The sequence below is a fragment of the Pseudophryne corroboree genome, chromosome 6 (genome assembly GCF_028390025.1).
Source record: "Pseudophryne corroboree isolate aPseCor3 chromosome 6, aPseCor3.hap2, whole genome shotgun sequence".
NCBI classification, from domain to species: Eukaryota; Metazoa; Chordata; class Amphibia; order Anura; family Myobatrachidae; genus Pseudophryne; species Pseudophryne corroboree.
The window spans coordinates 474,241,123-474,261,707 of record NC_086449.1 but is presented as its reverse complement, the minus strand read 5'-3'; the positions used below and the strand labels follow the sequence as shown (position 1 = coordinate 474,261,707).

Below are 20,585 nucleotides of genomic sequence, written 5' to 3'. Positions count from 1 at the left end.
AGCTGCGCTGTGATGCGGTCATTAAGTTGCACTACGCTGCCGTTTCTATATGAAAAATCAGTGCAGCATGACATTCAGGCGCATGAAGTATAGCGTTAGGAGAACACTGTATATATGTGTTTTGTGTTACAGACTTCTAGGCCCATTTACTTCCTCTGTTTATCAGTGTATCAGTGGCGTCACAAGCCAAGTGTGGGGGGTGTGGCCCGCACCCAGGTGACCCCCTCGGAAGGGGTGACACCAAAGTTTGCGCTCTTCTGCAGTGACAGGAGTCGGGTGCTGCAGTGTGATATTCCCCTGTCACACATGAAGAGCCGTACACATAGCCCAGTCTCCGGGGGCAGCCAGCATCTCCGGGGATGCTGGACATGCCCCCGAGTGACAGAACGGAGATCCCAGCGAGGGCACGCCCACTTTTGTTAGACCACTTTCCCGGGGGGGGGGGGGGAGTAGTGCAGAGTGCGCCACGGGTGTCACCAAATTCGGTGATGCCTCTGCAGTGTATTACATGAATAGATTAGATATATAGATAGCTATAGATATATTCATGCGAGATAAAGTACCCGGCGTTCGCCAGGTTTACATTTTCCAGTTATTAAGTTATCGATGAGTTGGATGTAACGGTCAACATTTTAAAAATAATCGGCTTAATAGCTCTTCCAACGTACCCATGAGGTGGCTGCCCAGTGTCATTTTTGTTTTTGGGGTGTCGCCAGTAGCCCTTTTTACCAGCTTTCCTGTCTGTTCAGTTTCATAATCCGTTGCGAGATGGGTTTAAAGTTTCCCTTCTGTTATTAATGTTGCTATTCCAAGGTTTTTGGATACACAACATTTTTTGTCTTCCCATCCCCATTTCTGTCAGTTATTTTAGGTCATTGATTTATGGTTATTTCTGTCAGTTATTACAGTTCATTAAAGTTTTCATCCACATCCATCCAGTGACAGGCCCGGATCAGGCTCCCTGTGTTAAAGTTCTGCCCAGTATACACCAACGGGAGGTCCGACTGTGACCCCAACCCCCTAGTATGCCTTTTGGGATCCAGTGTAACTACACTACAGTTTTCATCCAGATCCATCCAGTAGAAGGCTCAGAAAAGGATCCCTGGGTCAAAGTTCTGCCCAGCGTACATCAACGGAAGGCCTGACCAGGACCCTAACCACCCTAAAACCTGGCCAGGAGCCAACTGGACTACCTTTTGCTGGGATGCAGGGGTGTCCGAATGCATAACCGGACAGACAAACAAACCAACAGACCAATGAATTTTATATATAAGATAAATTATTTTCTCCTGATGCTATATTTCTCAGCTTGTCACATACATATAAGTAAGTAAAAGGGACCAGAAACTTATCAGCGTCTGACATCACTATATGATGCAACAAAACTGCTCTACAAGACTGATTTGATATGCGACACGTGTATATCTGTGTGCGAATGTGTCTGACTCTGTATACAAAGTGCCATGATGCAGTGTTCGTGGCTTTTTGTCATGCCAAGTTCCATTGTGCTTCATCTGCGACTTTGTCCATACAGTTGTGTCTACTAACATCTAGCCTCCCTGCACATAAACAGCCTTTCTTGTCACGCCATGCCGTGGGGTCACTCTGTAGCTCTGAGCATCTTTATGTGAAACTTTTTCCATTCAAATATGTCTTATTTGCAGAACGATGTGAATGGGACGCACAAGCCGTTTATGCTGATCAAAGGGATATGTGGCATTGATATAATCTGTGTGCGACTAGAAAACACTGGAACGTACCATTATGTAGGTGCACTCAGAATATAGGCATGCCGCATATCATTTTAAGCAGCATAAGCTGCATGTGCATCCGATTCACACAGCGATGCAACTAAAATGCATCTTTGGCAAAAAATGCCCAACACTAACGGAGTTGCATAGGACCTATCAGCTTGCTCATGCCGGGAATCTCCCGCTACGTGGTGTATTGAGGAAGGATATATGAGGACACCTCTGTATTTAAAACAAATTCCTGATCAGTTAAAGTTGCTATCCAGTGACAGATTGAGTGGTGTTTTTTGATGCTATTGCAGTATGAAAACGCAGCTATGCTGCAGCACTTATAGCGGCATGGCTTATTCATGGTAGATGTACGAGGACACATCTGTATGTGGCACTTTTGGTTAGTATTGTATCAACACAAGAACTTATAATATTGCTTTTATTTTTGTTATGAACAGATGTGCTACTGCATTTATTCTTCTGGCTGAAGAAGAGGCTACTACAATTGTAGAGGCAGAGAAGCTGTTTAAGCAGGCACTGAAAGCTGGGGAAGGCTGCTACAGGCGGAGTCAACAATTACAACACCATGGTGCTCAGTATGAAGCTCAGCACCGTAAGATCAGTCTATTCTTTAGTACATACAGTTGTAGAAGTCTTTATTGCAACATGTTTTTTACTTGGAGTAATTTTTCATCTATTAGTAGGCAAGGATTTAAATTTGTTGTACAGATACACCACCGATTATCCGGCACCTGATGGTTTGGCGCATCTTTTAATCCGGAAACTTCAGGCTGCGGGAGAGCTAAATTAGGCTACAGTAGGCCCAAACACATCAGGTTGCAGGCGGAAGTTAGGCTGCGGGAGGCCTGGACACAGGCTGTGGGGATGGGGGAGGAGTTAGGATACGGGAGGGCAGAGTTAGGCTGCGGGAGTACTAGACATATCAGGTTGCAGGGTGGAGTTAGGCTGCGGGAGGTTTAGCCATCGGGAGGTGGAGGAGCGGGAGGGTTAGCCATCGGGATGCCGCTGTCACTGTACCACCTATAGTCCAGCAAAACATGTGATCCGGTACAGTGCTGGAACCAAGGGTGCTGGATTATCGGTGGCAGACCTGTATTTTTTATTTATTTATTAATTTTACTCCTGGACCTCTATTATTGTGCTGCATATCCCTCTCTCTCTCTCTCTCTCTCTATCTCTCTCTCTATCGCCACAAAGCTCCATGGCCCTATGTACGTACATAAATTAAACAATTACATGTATTCTGCTATTTATTTAAATTATTTATATATATATATATATATATATATATATATATATATATAAAATTGTTTTTTTTTTAATGTACTATTTGCTATCCTGACAAACCTACATAATGGGACAAAAATGATGAGAAAACTAGGGTTTGTCTGCTGCGTTAGATACAGTCCTGTGTGTACAAGTTATGGAGCTATTTGAAGCAAAGTAACGTCTAAGCAATCTGTACACCATTCCTCCCAACAGTACCAACTCGGGGCTCTGTACAGTGTCCTGATCTTGACAGTTTTGTTCCAGTTAGGCTGGAATGTTGAGAGGTCACTGCTGCTCTGCGTGGTGAATGTGTGTGGTATAGTAGGTGCTGTGTGTTGTCAATAGTCTTTTGAAGACTATATGTGGGATATAAATTTTGGTTCTGTATTTGGCTATAAGTGAATTATTAAATAATATGTAGGTTTGGCCAAACGCTTAGGATCCCAAATTTACAGCACATTGGTCTTAATATTAATACTACTTCATTGGTGATGCTGATTTAGTCCATCTATTTAGCTGCTGCTATGGGAAAAAGGATCTGGAATAGGATCCCTATAAATAAGGTTGCCATAATATCCCTAATCCAGGACCTGTACTTTGCACTGGTTTTGTGGCTGATTAAACCAGCTGAAGTGCAGGCTTGAATTTAGCCAGCCACAGAACCTGTATTATTCATATGTGTCCTGGATTGAAAGGATATTATGCCATCCTTACACTATAGCAGTAGTTCTCAAACTCGGTCCTCAGGACCCCACACAGTGCATGTTTTGCAGGTAACCCAGCATGTGCACAGGTGTATTAATTACTCACTGACACATTTTAAATGGTCCATAGGTGGAGCTAATTATTTCACTTGTGATTCTGTGAGGAGACCTGCAATACATGCCCTGTGTGGGGTCCTGAGGACCGAGTTTGAGAACCTGTGCACTATAGTATATCCCAAAACTTAATTTAAATGTAATTAATTGTTTTGGTGAATTTTTAAGATTTTCTTACTTCGTGATTTGCAATCTAATACAATTTAGAGCATCCTGCACATCACTTTGACAAATGAAATTTTACACCCCATCGTTATTACATGACCTGGTGTGTAATCCCCATTTAGTGAATATATTTTGCTGTTATTTGTCGCTTAACATGGTGAGAAAAAAAATCAAGTATGATCCGACTGATTTTTGCAGGTGTCTGTGGAAAGATGGCATTATCACGTGTATACTGTATGTTATGTACTCGGCTCGGACCGCTAGTTCTTGTAAACACACACATGACCACCAGAAATTAGACAGTCGTAAATCACTGACACCCATAAAAAATAAAATATTTGTATAATTGTAATTCTATTTAAGTAGGTTATGTTGTATATTTCAGGGCGGGACACAAATGTACTGGTGTACATTAAGAGGAGACTGGCAATGTGTGCACGAAAGCTGGGAAGGACGAGGGAAGCTGTGAAGATGATGAGAGATGTAAGCATTCTGTTACAGTACATCTGGGGTACCACTTTGAGCACGTTACTTATATACTATGGAGATAGTCATTTTGTCCATAGGAATGCAGGTATTTTTCAGAAGCACCAACATAGGGACTAACCACTGAGGAGATCAGGGTACAAATAAATCGCATCCAATGGCATGAATAGTGTACCTTTACAAGGTCTGTCCATTGGCTATTCTGAAGCTGTTGGGAGGAGATGAATGCGGAACATCAGGGTTAATAAACGGTCTCCTGGAGAGATCTTATGCACAGAAAAATATTATCAAGGACTTCTAAGTGTACTTTTAATATGCAGTGTTTAAATGTTTGTGTCCTCATACAATTCCAGGTACTGTAGAAGCCATAGTGCTTGTTTTATTTTCAAGGACCTTGATGTCATGTATGATTTTTGGCAAGCTTCGCCTATAGCCTTGAGTAGGCAAACCTGTTTAGTTTCCTGTAGTAACAGAAGACATTTGTTTTATTTACATGGAGAGATATGACATTAATGGGAAGAGTAAATTCTTATGTCAGAGTAAGTAAAGGTATACCATATATTTTTTTTGTTTTGCATGAATACACTGTCATCTAATTAAACTGAGAGGCTAGAGTGTTTAAGTACATTAATTTGCAGACTGTGATGTTGCAATATTGGTACATTAAACACCAACTTTCACATAAACGTAATATGCCCAGAGATGTGCATTTATACGTTTTAATGGAATTCTACTGGGCTTCTGTTTTCTTAATATAATCCTGCAGTGTTGCGCCTTAATAGGCTGCAGTATTCTTATGCTGAACTACCCTGTGAAGTAATTACCAGTTGCTATCACAGTGCGTGTATTAGCTAATAGAACTGCTCTCTATCCTATTTTTTGTAGTTAATGAAGGAGTTCCCGCTGCTGAGTATGTTTAATATTCATGAGAACTTGTTAGAAGCTCTGCTAGAGCTCCAGGCATATGCAGATGTACAAGCAGTCTTAGCAAAATATGATGGTAAGTTACTTTCCCTAACTCGAGCAGAGATGTACGGTGTAATTGTGTATTCTGATTATGCATAAAGTTGAAACTCTCACACTTGTGTGCACATTTCATACACTACTAATCTACAGCTCTTATGCACATATTATAAACTCCCTGCCTTCATCTGAAGCCACAACATCATTTACGGATGTGATAAATTATCTTTGCTTAAATCACAACGCCAGTAGAAACCTTTTCTCGCTCATTTAGCAGTCTTCTGTTGCTGGACAAGGGCTAGAAAGAGCCCATCATTGTGAAGATCTAGAAGTATAGTGATCACTTAAGTGGATTTGACACATGCGAGTGTACTGTGCGTGCATGGTCATCAGCCTGCATGTGTCAGTGGGGGCAGACACAAAGGGATTCTACAGAATCTGTGGTTGTAGTAGCTCATAGTCATGGGCCAACATCTCTGGATGGTGTTAGTAGGCGGGGTCCAGCTTTACATTCCATAGCTTGGGAAATCTAACAGTCTGTCTGCTTTGTGGTCAAAAATGGAGGGACTGAAAGATATTGGAGATATCTGCTGAGATCGCTCCTTCTTAAAACCTGAGGGTACTTAATATTTGTGGGGGATCCCCCCAAAACACCTGCAAATATTATTTAATGAATATACCCCTAAGTATTTTTCTCCTCCTACCACAATGATATGTCAGATGTCTTCTCTGCTTCTGCCCACTATGAACTGTTCAGCTATGACTAAAGCCACTATATTTCAATACTTAAATGTATCCCTTTATTCTCCAACATCCTCTCCTATTCTTCTAACTTCCCAAATGATCCTCTCTAGTTTGGTCCCATCATCATGCGTACAAACAGCCTTAGGACAATTGGCACCAGAAATGGGTTACCTAGGGGGGCCAGACCTGCAAAAAACATGTGGGCCCACCTTCTAGGTCTACCCAACCCTAGTACCCATAGCAGTAGGGTTATTCAATACAACCCTGGTTTGACGGATGTAGGGTTAATAATAAATTAATAGATGTAACATTCTTCTTCTTTACTCGTATACTAGAGTTCCTAGCTAGCCCCGTCACTCCCAATTTTGACAGCTGGCAGGGCATGCTGGCACTTGGAGAACTGCAGTTGCCATAGGGACTGCTGGCACCTATAAAGGAAATGTTACAAGAAAATCAAGACACACACACACCAAATGGGGTAATACTTTATTAAATAACCACATCCGCAGATCCCTCATTAAACATTTCATTACTTACTCATCCAGAGCCGGCCCTAACCAATATGATGCCCTAGGCAAGATTTTGGCTGGTGCCCCCTAGCACCACCGCTAGTTCCACCTCTGACCCTGCACCCCTTTGCCAGCACCTATCTCCCCCCACCCATAGCAGTCCTTTTTTTTTTCTTCCTACCCCCTGTAATTTAAATAATAACAGTGTGCACATTCGGCGCACAACCCAAAAAGGTATGTGTTTTTGCTAGCAAGGGGCATGGCCACACAATAGTACCCCCAATTCAAATTATGCCTCACAGTAGTGCAACTTTATTCACAATTTATCATGCGATAGTGTTTCTTATTCACATTTACATCAGACAGTAGTACCACTTTACATTATATACGTTACTCCTCACAGTGGTGCCCCTAATTCACATAACATCATACTGAATTGCTCCTTATTCAGATTACACCACACCAAATTGCTCTCTATTCTCATTACACCACACCGTATTGCTCCTTATTCACATTACACCACACCATATTGCTCTTTATTCACATTAGACCACACAGTAGTGCCCTTTCTATACGTTACGCCACACAGTAGAGCACCTTATACATATAATGTCACACATTGGTAATGCATTTATACACATAATACCACACAGTAATGCCTCTTACACATATGACACACATTATTAATGTCCTTATAAACATAATGCGCCTTACACATTATGCAAACCCTTATTAATGCCCTTATGCACATAATTTCCCTTACACATATGCCGCACATTATTAGTGCCCTTATACACTTAATGACACACATAGTGCCCCTTACACATATGTTACACATTATTAATGCCCTTATACACATAATGACACATATAGTTCCTGGCATGAGTCAACTGGCAGCTCTGCTAACGCCGGGTGCCTATTTTTATGAAAATGCATCTTATTTGCATTGCTATGTGGCTAGGATGCACAAGCAGCTTCTGCTGATTAAAATGATATGTGGCATGCTTATATACTGTGTGCAACTGTGGCTGTATCTGCATACAAAATGCTACACACAGAATATAGGCATGCCACATATCATTTTAATCAGCAGAAGCTGCTTGTGCCCCTAGGCATACCAGATGCCCTAGGCAATTGCCTAGTTTGCCTATGCCTAAGGCCGGCTCTGTACTCATCCCTTTTAATACTTACTGACCCCTCATCTCTTCGGTCCATGTAGGCAAAACAGAAAACCCTATAAAACACATAAAACACCACAGTGCTGCTTCCATTGGAAGCCTGCCACTAATGACAGGTCACTGTCTGGTTCCCACACTCAAGCAAATCAGAGAGCTCCCTTTCATTCCTATGGCATAAATCCTAGTGCTTTCTTCAAATATGCCTGCCAGTGACAGGTGAGTTATTTGGGTGGGTATGCAGAAAGTTCTAAACTCACTGCTCAGTTAGTCTAAAGTGTCTATGCTATTTATTGAAAAAAACATTGATGGTTTTCTGATGGGTTGGGTACGAAATACCGGTCATCGGGACTTTGAGAAGCACTGGACACTGAGGACTGGGAGAAACCTAGACCTAATGTCACAGTTCCTTTATGTGTTCTTATATATAAAAAAAATGTTTATAAGCTCTTGTACAGATGGTACCTTATTCCCTATAGGCTACATAAATTCTCAGTGCAGATCTCTGATAGCTGGTGGAGAAGTTGCACAATGGCAGGCACATTCGGTCATATATGGTGGGATTGTCATAAACTGTGTCCCACTTGGAGAAGTGTCATCTACTGCAAACATAGCACATATAGAGTATGTAGCGCTATCTGTCTGTTGTTGATTTTCTGGGAGTAAGGGGTCATGAAGCAGTGAAAAGTGTGGAGAAGTGAGCCAGTGGAGAAGTTGCCCATGGCAACCAATCAGCATTGAAGTAACATTTATAATTTGCATACTATACAATTGTTTGGAGCAGCTGATTGGTTGCCATGGGCAAGTTCTCCACATGCTCCACTATTTTCACTACTTCGTGAATAGACTCCTAAATCATTTATTTTTAGCACTGATTTGTATATGGGGGGGTCATTCCGAGTTGATCGCTAGTTGAAAATGTTCGCTGCGGTGCGATTAAGGAAAAAAACTGCACTTCTGCGTATGCGGCACAGTGCGCACGCGTGACGTACTTTCACAAAGGCAGATGTATATTTGCACAAGGTCTAGCGAAGCTTTTCAGTCGCACTGCTGACCGCAGAGTGGTTGACATGAAGTGGGCGTTTCTGGGTGTCAACTGACCGTTTTTCAGGGAGTGTTCGAAAAAACGCAGGCGTGCCAGGAAAAATGCAGGTGTGGCTGGCCGAACGCAGGGCGTGTTTGTGACGTCAAATCCGGAATTGAATGGTCTGAAGTGATCGCAAGCGCTGAGTAGGTCTGAAGCTACTCAGAAAATGCACAATTTTTTTTTTGTAGCCGCTCTGCGATCCTTTCGTTCGCACTTCTGCTAAGCTGAGATACACTCCCAGAGGGCGGCGGCTTAGCGTTTGCACGGCTGTTAAAAACTGCTAGCGAGTGATCAACTCGGAATGACCCCCTAGGTCACTCTGAGTATTTCTCTGTATGGTTGTGTTTACTAAATTCCTTTATGCAGTAGTCATGATCTCTGTTACATCACATTGATCTTTACACACACACTCTCACATTTAGATATTGTTCAGTTAACTCTCCTATGTAAATAAAACCTCATTATTTTACTCTATGTAACTCCCATCTGTATTATTCAAGGTTTAAAAATAAAATTGTAGATAATCCTCATGGGTTCTAAACACAGATATAGATTGTGGGGCGGATATATTAAGCCTGGAGAAGTGATAATGCAGTGATAAGTGGAAGGTGATAACGCACCAGCCAGTCAGCTCCTAACTGTCATTTTTCAAATCCGTAATGATTGGTTGGTGCGTTATCACCTTACACGTATCACTGCTTTATCACTTATTTATTCCTTCTCCAGGTTAATACATCTTCACCCATGTTACTAGATCTGAACATTGTCCTCGTTTGCCAGCGCACATAAAATATAAATGTATATTTCTCTCCATAGATATAAGTTTACCAAAATCAGCCACAATATGTTACACAGCGGCACTGCTGAAAGCCAGAGCCGTGTCAGACAAGTAAGTATTTTACAGTTTTGACAAATTGTCATAAAGTTTGTTCCAACATCTGTGACTTATGTAATGCCTATACAGGGAGTTATTGTGTAATCAGCAAATATTCTCCGGATTCATCTCTACACTGCAGATTTATTATTGCAAGTTCACTTTTAAAATATGAGTTTGGGGTTCTTTTTATTCTAATATAAAATGGTGTGACTCCATGTTCATTGGTGGGGGGGTGGAGTAAATGATTGGTGCATTTTGCAGCAATGCTGTGGTGTGACTACCCAGATGTGTTACTGTTCACTTCATTTCACATGGGCATCAAGAAGAGCTTTTCTTCTATAATAAAGGTGCAGGTACTCGCCTAAAGTTCAAGAAACAGGTTTGATTCCGCACCAGTCAAGAAATGATAATTGGATAAGAAACCAAAATAAACAGAATAGCAGTGTAAGGACCCTTATATTGCCAATTTGGTGGTGCACCCAGAGTTGGTGAATATTTGTAAACTACAAGACCAGAAGAAGTCTCCTTTTGGGTGCATTCTTTAGAAAACTAAAATCTTAATCTATAGATTTCTAAAGAGTGCACCCAAAAGGAGTCGTCTTCTTCTTGTCTTGTAACTCGCCTAGAGTTACAAGTTAGTAGGAGATTTATAGCAGCTTCTGTACTCTGGAAAAGTGATCAGGAGCTTATTTCATTCATTTCTGAAATTATTGAACTGATTTCCAGAACTAGTTCTAAGAATGAAAAATGTCCCCCTAGATAAAAGCTAGATATCTACAATCCACTATTTAGTCTTCCTTACCTGTATGGGAACTTCTCTCAAATGGATTTTATGTGAGTGATACTGGCACCTGCAAAATATGAGAACTGGTGCTATAATATAAAGTGACTTTATCAAATATTCTTCCCTTTGTCTTGTTCACATTTTATTTTTTATATCATCGGATTAAAATAAATCTATTTGCTAGTTCATACCGCTGATCAACACACAATGGGGCCCATTTATCAATGAGTTTTAGCTATTTAAAACTCGTTGCATATGATAAATGGTGCTTCAGCCAATCGGCTCCCAACTGTCATGTGTTTGAAAAATGGAAGTTGGGAATGGATTGCCTGGAGCATAATTTATGTGTTGAGAAATTGGTCCCAATATTCTTTAATGTCCAAATAAAAACCGACCCCTTCATTACAAATAAAAGCATATAATTGGTTAAGTCTTCCTCTGTACAATTTAACTATTTCAGTGGACTTAAGAATAACTGCAGTGGTGAGGAAATATACTAATCAGCTATGGGATGTCTTGCAACAGCAGCGTCATACTCCTTTTTCTCAGAAACGGTAATTAAAAAGCGGAATCATGGGAATGATATAACATTATTTATAATGATTTAAAAGAGAATCAGAATCTCTTTATTGGCAAGTATATCAGTGCACAATACATAATACACAAGGAATTTGTTTCCGATAGCCACCGCTCATGATAATCAGTGACCGGTAATCACTGATAGAGCTAAAGGTCTGACCCCATGAATATCCGCATAGATAGGAAACACTGCGGGGACTCCCAGAGCTCTCCCAAGTGGAGGCTTAATTCAGACCTGATCGCAGCAGCAAATTTGTTCTCTAATGGGCAAAACCATGTGCACTGCAGGGTGAAGGGGATATATAACATGTGCAGTTAGATTTGGGTGGGATGTGATATCTGAAATCTGATAAAACAGCCATTATTTACCCTGCACAGAAACAAAATAACCCACCCAAATCGAATGCTTTTTGCACATGTTATATCTGCCCCACCTACAGTGCACATGGTTTTGCCCATTAGAGAACAAATTTGCTGCTGCGATCAGGGCTGAATTAGGCCCACCGTATTGTTGATGGCCAGTTTTGTGAGATCTGTGAAACGTGTGCTTTCTGAGAAGTACAAGTAATTTTCTTTTCATTCTTTTTGTCCTGTAGATGGACCAGTACCTGCAACATCTTTCCTCCCTACACAGCGACTCCAGCTTGAGAGGGCAGAGCAATGGTTGTCACAGCTTTCCCTGTGGTGTCTGCCTGCCAAGTACAGCTCTGGAGTTAGGTGTGAGGTGAGAAAGAGATTGCATGGTCTGGTTTATTTCCCATATAGTAGTGCAATTCTGTGCCTGTATGGTAACATGTGGAAGCAGCAGAGAGTAGAGCTGCACTTCTACGGCACTAGCATCATTCCCATTCTTTACTGGGAATTACAGGGGATCAATCAGTAACATACCCCTCTGTGTGTTGTTCTATGCTATGTTCTGTTACCGTGTAGAAAGAGTTCTGGAGTACAGTACTGTGTCTACTATAGAAGTTTCAGTATGCACACTACATTGCGCTGCTATTTCTTCATTGTAGCTTATGTCGGCTATTCCCAGTCATATCTATTATCTTTCTTTCTTGTCATTTTCAGATTTTCCCCAGAAGCCGCATCGCGGCGAGGGCTCAGCACAGCAGAAATGAACGCTGTAGAGGCCATTCACAGAGCAGTGGAGTTTAATCCACATGTGCCAAAAGTACGTCTGCTTTTGTGTTCTGCAGGTTGTATGTAGCTTGGTAATGATCCCGTCCCTCCCCCTTCCATAATCTAGAGTGACAATATTGCCTGTTTCTGGCCATTTAGGTGGCATCTGCTTCCTTAAAGAACACTTTTTAATTCTCATTAGCTCCATTTATAAGTGGCGTACATTGATTTGTAACTGAACATGAATCAATGTGTATATGAATATACTGTAGTTTCCTGCTCCAAGGTGATTACATGTGATTGTACTGTACTGTTTTGTACTGTAAGCGCTGCTGATTGCGTTCTTGCTTTTTTTGTATCACAGTATCTTCTTGAAATGAAGAGTTTAATACTCCCCCCCGAGCACATACTGAAGAGAGGGGACAGTGAGGCGATAGCATATGCCTTCTTCCACCTTCAGCACTGGAAAAGGGTAGAGGGAGCTTTAAATCTCTTACATTGTACGTGGGAAGGGAGTAAGTATTTTGTTCTTTCCTAGACCTCTGTATAAATCTTGACTATTGCTGTCCAGTGTTACCCCTGGCATACATTACACATATCTATGCATCTTTCCCTACTGCTGTCCAGTGTTACCCCTGGCATACATTACAAATATCTATGCATCTTTCCCTACTGCTGTCCAGTGTTACCCCTGGCATACATTACACATATCTATGCATCTTTCCCTACTGCTGTCCAGTGTTACCCCTGGCATACATTACAAATATCTATGCATCTTTCCCTACTGCTGTCCAGTGTTACCCCTGGCATTCATTACACATATCTATGCATCTTTCCCTACTGCTGTCCAGTGTTACCCTTGGCATACATTACACATATCTATACATCTTTCCCTACTCCTGTCCAGTGTTACCCCTGGCATACATTACACATATCTATGCATCTTTCTCTACTGCTGTCCAGTGTTACCCCTGGCATACATTACACATATCTATGCATCTTTCCCTACTCCTGTCCAGTGTTACCCCTGGCATACATTACACATATCTATGCATCTTTCTCTACTGCTGTCCAGTGTTACCCCTGGCATACATTACACATATCTATGCATCTTTCCCTACTGCTGTCCAGTGTTACCCCTGGCATACATTATACATATATATGCATCTTTCCCTACTCCTGTCCGGTGTTACCCCTGGAATACATTACACATATCTATGCATCTTTCCCTACTGCTGTCCAATGTTACCCCTGACATACATCACACATATCTATGCATCTTTCCCTACTGCTGTCCATTGTTACCCTTGGCATACATTACACATATCTATATATCTTTCCCTACTGCTGTCCAATGTTACCCCTGGCATACTTTACACATATCTATACATCTTTCCCTACTGCTGTCCAGTGTTACCCTTGACATACATTACACATATCTATGCATCTTTCCCTACTCCTGTCCAATGTTACCCATGGCATACATTACACATATCTATACATCTTTCCCTACTGCTGTCCAGTGTTACCCTTGACATACATTACACATATCTATGCATCTTTCCCTACTCCTGTCCAATGTTACCCATGGCATACATTACACATATCTATACATCTTTCCCTACTGCTGTCCAGTGTTACCCTTGACATACATTACACATATCTATACATCTTTCACTACTGCTGTCCAGTGTTACCCTTGGCATACATTACACATATCTATGCATCTTTCCCTACTCCTGTCCAATGTTACCTTTGGCATACATTACACATATCTATACATCTTTCCCTACTGCTGTCCAGTGTTACCCTTGGCATACATTACACATATCTATACATCTTTCCCTACTGCTGTCCAATGTTACCCTTGGCATACATTACACATATCTATACATCTTTCCCTACTGCTGTCCAATGTTACCCTAAGTTGGCATACATTACACTGCTCTGTTCATATATCCCTACTGCTGTTCATAGTCACCCTTTGCATTATCCTTTGTATACAATAGACATCTCTGAACATCTTTCCCTACAGCTGTCCAGTGTTACCCTTGACACACATTAGACCTCTGTGTTCATATTTCTCTACTGCTGTTCATCGTCATCCTTTGCATACATTAGACCTCTGTACATCTTTTTCCATACTGCTGTCCAGAATTACCCTCGACACAAAATAGATATCTCTGTACATCTTTTACTACTGCTGTTCAGTGTTGACACACATTAGACTTTTCTGTTCATCTTTCCATACTGCTGGTCTTTCTTACCCTTGGCATACATTAGATATCTCTGCACATCTTTCCCTACAGCTGTCCAGTGTTACTCTTGACACACATTAGACCTCTGTGTTCATATTTCCCTATTGCTTGTCTTTTATTACCCTTGGCATTCATTAAACCTCTCTGTGCATCTTTCCCTACTGCTATCCACTATTACCCTCAGCATACAATAGACATCTCTGCACATCTCTCACTTCTGCTGTCCAGTGTTACCAGTGGTGTAAGTATAAAAAATGTCTTATGGGTACTGTGTGCGCGCGCCTTCGGCGCGCGTGCAAAAAAAATGGGTGTGGCCAAATGCCACATGGGGTGTGGCCATTGAAAATGGGGGCGTGATACACATATGGGGGAGGGCCAGATACACGTATGACCCCAATAGTGCCAGATACACGTTGCCCCACAGTGACAGATATACATTGCCCCATAGTGACAGATATACATTGCCCCACAGTGCCAGATACACATTGCCTCACAGTGCCAGATACACATTGCCTCACAGTGCCAGATACACATTGCCCCACAGTGCCAGATACACAAATGCCCCCACTGTGTCAGATATACATTGCCTCCCAGTGCCAGATACAGAAATGCCCCCACAGTGCCAGATATGCCCCCAGTGCCAGATACACAAGTATGCCCCCAGTGCCAGATATCCCCCAGTGCCAGGTATACATGCCCCCCCCCAGTGCCAGATATCCCCCAGTGCCAGGTATACATGCCCCCCCAGTGCCAGATATCAGATATCCCCCAGTGCCAGATATGCCCCCAGTCCCAGGTATACATGCCCCCCCAGTGCCAGATATCCCCCAGTGCCAGGTATACATGCCCCCCCCCCCCCCCCAGTGCCAGATATCCCCCAGTGCCAGGTATACATGCCCCCCCAGTGCCAGATATCGCCCAGTGCCAGGTATACATGCCCCCCCAGTGCCAGATATACCCCAGTGTCAGGTATACATGCCCCCCTCCCCTGCTCACCGCTGCCGTCGCCGTCCTGTCTGTCATGTGAGGGAAGGAGAGCGCAGCCTGCGCCTCTCCTTCCCCTCAGTCTCCGGCGGGTGTCTCAGTTTACTTCAGCGCCGATCCGTGAGCCAATCAGAGCTCGCGGGTGCGAGCTCTGATTGGCTCACGGATCGGCGCTGAAGTAAACTGAGACACCCGCCGGAGACTGAGGGGAAGGAGAGGCGCAGGCTGCGCTCTCCTTCCCTCACATCAGCGGCGGGTGCGTGCGGCGGGGACGGCGGGGAGCAGCAGTGGGAGGGAGGGAGGGAGGGAAGAGGAGCGGCGGCCCGTCGGTGTTGGTACGGCGTACCCACGGCTAAATTCTTACGGGTACGCCGTACCCACCCGTACCCACACACTTGCACCGCTGAGTGTTACCCTTGACACATATTAGACCTCTGTGTTCATATTCCTCTACTGCTGTTCATCGTCACCTTTTGCATACAAAAGAAATCTCTGCACATCTTTCCCTACTGCTGTCCACTATTACCCTCAGCACAGTGCCGTAACTAGGCATTTTAGCGCTGTGTGCAAGAAACGGCATTGGCGCCCCCCCCCTCTCACTCCCCCCATGCAAGATAGGGGCAAATATATAGGGGTGTGGCTTCATGGGGAAGGGGCGTGGCCACAAAATAATACCAATCCATACTACGGTGCACAGTAGTCTCCATTATTCAAATTACGCTGCACAGTAGCGCTACTACACCAGGTAGAGACCCTTTTACAAATTGCAGCAGACAATCCACCTTTTTACACATTACAGCAGACAGTCCCCCTTTTTACACATTACGGCAGACAGCGTCCCCTTTTTACACATTACGGCAGACAGCGCCCCCCTTTTTACACATTACGACAGACAGCGCCCCCCTTTTTACACATTACGACAGACAGCGCCCCCCTTTTTACACATTACGGCAGACAGCGCCCCCCTTTTTACACATTACGGCAGACAGCGCCCCCCCTTTTTACACATTACGGCAGTCAGCGTCCCCCTTTTTACACATTGCGGCAGACAGCGTCCCCCTTTTTACACATAACGGCAGCCAGTCCACCCTTTTTACACATTGCGGCAGACAGCGTCCCCCTTTTTACACATAACGGCAGACAAGATAGAGAAAGAGAGAGAGATACCATCTCTCCCGCTGGCAGTCAGGCTCCTCGTGCTGGCAGCTCCGGAGGCAGGAAAGAAGGAGGAGGAGGGAGGGGGACTGGAGCCGCAGCAGCGCTATGTCATTGGTAGTAAGCGCCGCTGCAGCTGTCCCCTCTCCTTCCGTATTGGCTGCCCGGCGCCGCTGTGGATGCTGGGATGAAGGAACTGCATCCCAGCATCCACAGCAGCGCCGGGCAGCCAATACGGAAATGAGAGGGGACAGCTGCAGCGGCGCTTACTACCAATGACTTAGCGCTGCTGCGGCTCCAGTCCCCCTCCCTCCTTCTCCGCTGCCTCCGGCGCTGCTCTCTCCTCCACAGCACGGCGCACACAGCAGAGGCGGCATGTAATCAGTCAATTTGACTCATTACATGCCGCTGGCCGTTGCGCCCTCAGGGCAACTGTGCTGTGTGCCAGGCACACCTGGCACACAGGTAGTTACGGCCCTGCCTCAGCATACTGTATAATAGACATCTCTGCACATCTTTCCCTTGTGCTGTCCAGTGTTACCCTTGACGCACGTTACACCTCTGTGTTCATATTTCCCTACTGCTGGTCTCTTGTTACCCTTGGCATGCATTAAACATCTCTGTACATCTTTCCCTACTACTATCCAGATGTCCAGTGTTGTTATTTGCATACAATATACGTCTCTGTCCATCTTTCCCTACTGCTGTCCAGTGTTCCGATTGGCATATACTGCTGTCCACTGTTACATGTTCAATTTTACAGACACAATCTGTATTTTAGATTTGGTTTCCATTGCGAACACTAAAGTGTAGGTGGGATACCATGTAACAGTGCATATCGGGGATAATCCAGTCCCTTATAAATTTGAATGAAAAAGAGCTCCTAGCACATAAATATAACATCCACTGTAGTTACGTGCTGCTGATGTGGCTACAGTAAGTGATCATAAGATTTTCATATCTTTTCAATGTCTTATGATTAATGTTGGGATCTTATCAGCAGCATGCATCTACAATGAACGTTATGGTTATGTGCTAGTTCATTCATTTATTCAACAGGTTTCCTCCCTGAATAACCCGCGTAGTATTAGGGATACAGTTTATGTTGGGATTTGGCAGCTAGTTGAATCTGCTCTAAGTTGTATGAGGGGATCTTGTTTACTGAGGCCTTGAGACAAAAAAAGGACCAACTGTTCATATTCAACTAAAAAAGTAGCATTTTATTGACTTGTCTTTTGTAAAACATGTAAAAAAAAAATGGGAAAGGACATGGGGGATATTTACTTTTTTTTTTTTTTAAATCGATGTTGTGCAAAATGTGTATTCTGAAGACATAAGAAAACCTAACTGTTCAGACCACTGTGGGGAGATAAACACCACTGTCAGAAGCATGGTGGGGTCAGTGCCAAGGTTCTGGTGTCTCTGCTTTATCAGGAGCTTTGTGGACTTACCATAACAGAAGGGACTATGCATGCTACTCTGGGACATACTGTAGAATTATACTGAGAAATGATGAGGAACACATAAGCGCGTCTCTGCCCGAATAGTTGAACAAGAAATTGAGTTTTGAAATGGATTATACCAATTCTAAAATGAACCGTGCTTCAGATGATGTATCTGGGAACGGGTGGTATTCATGTGACCGGCAGTCGGGAGACCGACAGTCACATGACCTCCTCCACCATCCCGACCCCTCACTATCCCGATGGTCGGCATGCCGACCAACAGGGACTATTTCCACTCTTGGGTGTCCACGACACCCATAGAGTGACCGAGCCCGCAGCGTGGCGAGCGCAGCGAGCCCGCAAGGGGCTTGCTGCACTTGCCCCTCCCCGCCGGGATCCCGGCATCGGTATGCTGCCGGGATCCCCACGTCGGTAAGCTGACCGGCGGTCTCCTGACCGCCGGTCAGCCATACTACACCCCTGGGAACAGCTGTTTGCGAATGCAAAATTTACCATTTATTACTGCTAAAGGGGGCATTTTGTGCTTCTTGTTTAGTCATGTTTACTTTTTATATAATATTCAGTACTTGAAGATCTTTAAAAAGATATGCAGTAATGAAAAATAAAATAACATGGGGCATCAGATTTTTCTTTTTTTTCTTTTTCTTTTACACAGTACTTTTACCACACTGGGGGTTTCCATATATTAAGCCTTGGAGAGTGATAAAGAGGACTGAGATAAAGTGCCAGCCCTGACGGCCATGCTACAGGCTGTGTTTGAAAAATGACAGTTAGGAGCTGGTTGGCTTGTACTTTATCTCTGTCCACTTTATCTCTCTCCCAGGCTTAGGTCCAAATGTATTAAGCCTTAAAAAGTGATAAAGTGGAGACGGATAAAGGGGTCTGTTCATAAAGCAGAGAAAAGCCCTGTTTTGTAGAAAACAGGTCTTTTCTCTGCTTCAAGGTATTCATGGAGCAGGTTACCATGGAGAAGTCCCTGACTTCTTCAGTGGCCACCCTGCTTCACGGCTGAATCGCATCCCCCCATACTTTGGTATGGTGAGTGCGATTCATGAAAGAGCGGAAGCTCTACTTTCTGCATCTTCATGGAGTTCAGGTTCACCATCTCAGGATAGCTCAACCTGAACCGTGCTACGGTAACTGCAGGGAAGCTCAATGCTTCCCTGCTCTCTGTCCGCACCCGGTGCTGGCTCCGCCCCCTGTCCTACCATCAGCCTTTGCGGCCTTCCAGGAGGTCAGCTGGCGGCGCATGTGCAGAAGGACCCGCCAGCTGACTTCAAGACTGCAGAGGGTACGGCCGGAGAAGAGAACGTTGCTGGAGCCCGGGACATCGCTTTGCTTCGCATGAAGGGTGAGTATACATGAATTGCTACTTATAATAACAGCTATATATCGCATCGAACCGATGCAGTGTATAGTGGTAAGTATCAGTTAATTTTTCGTTTTTTTAGGAATAGACCCCAGAGTGATCAAGTACCAGCCAATCAGCTCCTAGCTGCCATGTCACAGGCCGTGTTTGAAAAATGACAGTTAGGAGCTGGGTGGATGTTACTTTATCGCTCTTTATCCATCTCAACTTTCTCTTGTTAAAGCTTAATACATTTGGACCGTAGTACTCTGTTACTGGTTGGCCATAGGAGCAGTTATATCTGAGATTTTATTAGCCATATGTTGACCTGAAACACGTCATAACTAAGTAGTGTTATGTATGCAGATTCCAGGTTAATTAAATGCCTTGCAGCTTGTGAACTGGTTATCAAAGTATAGATCTTCAGGGGTTGAGAAATAATAGGGTGTTGTATATTTTGTCGACATTTCAATGTTAACATTCACAATGTCAACACTGACTTAATGCAGATATTGTGAATGTTAACACTCGGCATGTCAACAATGGCTTTTACTGTGCCATTCGGTCTTACTCTAAACCTCACCCCAACAGCAGCCTCACCCTAATTACAGCCTACTGTAATCTTAATCTAACCCAGTGTGGACCTGATCCATGTCAGCATTCTGTACATATTAACATCCTCAAAGTTGTAATTCAGACTATGTTGACTTTGTGCTGTCGACTTTCTGAATGCTGACAGAGTGACTGCATACTGCAGTAACATGACTACAAGTTGTTGTTAATGCCTGTAACATTTATCTCCTTTTAGTTTAAAATTGAGACACAAATAACACCTGTATAACTGTAAAGTGCTCTTACAAACTGCACCCAATTTAAAAAAAAAAGTTAAAACAGTTACTGATATTTTACTTAATTTTGTGTTCTTTTCCTTTATATTTATAGCTGCAGCATGGTATAGATTGCTGTGTAATAGTTAATCTAGCAGTTAGTGCAGCATCTGTGGAGGAGAGCGAATGTGTCTTGGAGTCACTAAGCC

At 43.4% G+C, this 20,585-nt stretch overlaps 1 protein-coding gene across 9 annotated transcripts in view; it reads left to right on the top strand.

Moving 5' to 3' along the window:
- ST7 (suppression of tumorigenicity 7) overlaps nucleotides 1-20,585 on the top strand; it is a 240,173-nt gene that overhangs the window by 206,051 nt on the left and 13,537 nt on the right. For 7 of the 9 annotated variants that reach the window (XM_063927224.1, XM_063927229.1, XM_063927227.1 and 4 more), the window contains 6 exons: nucleotides 2,201-2,355; nucleotides 4,401-4,498; nucleotides 5,387-5,501; nucleotides 9,796-9,868; nucleotides 12,288-12,390; nucleotides 12,703-12,853. In XM_063927224.1, the coding sequence (XP_063783294.1) occupies nucleotides 2,201-2,355; nucleotides 4,401-4,498; nucleotides 5,387-5,501; nucleotides 9,796-9,868; nucleotides 12,288-12,390; nucleotides 12,703-12,853 (695 nt within the window). The remainder of the gene's footprint in view (nucleotides 1-2,200; nucleotides 2,356-4,400; nucleotides 4,499-5,386; nucleotides 5,502-9,795; nucleotides 9,869-12,287; nucleotides 12,391-12,702; nucleotides 12,854-20,585) is intronic. The other 2 variants (XM_063927225.1, XM_063927231.1) reach the window with 2 other exon arrangements.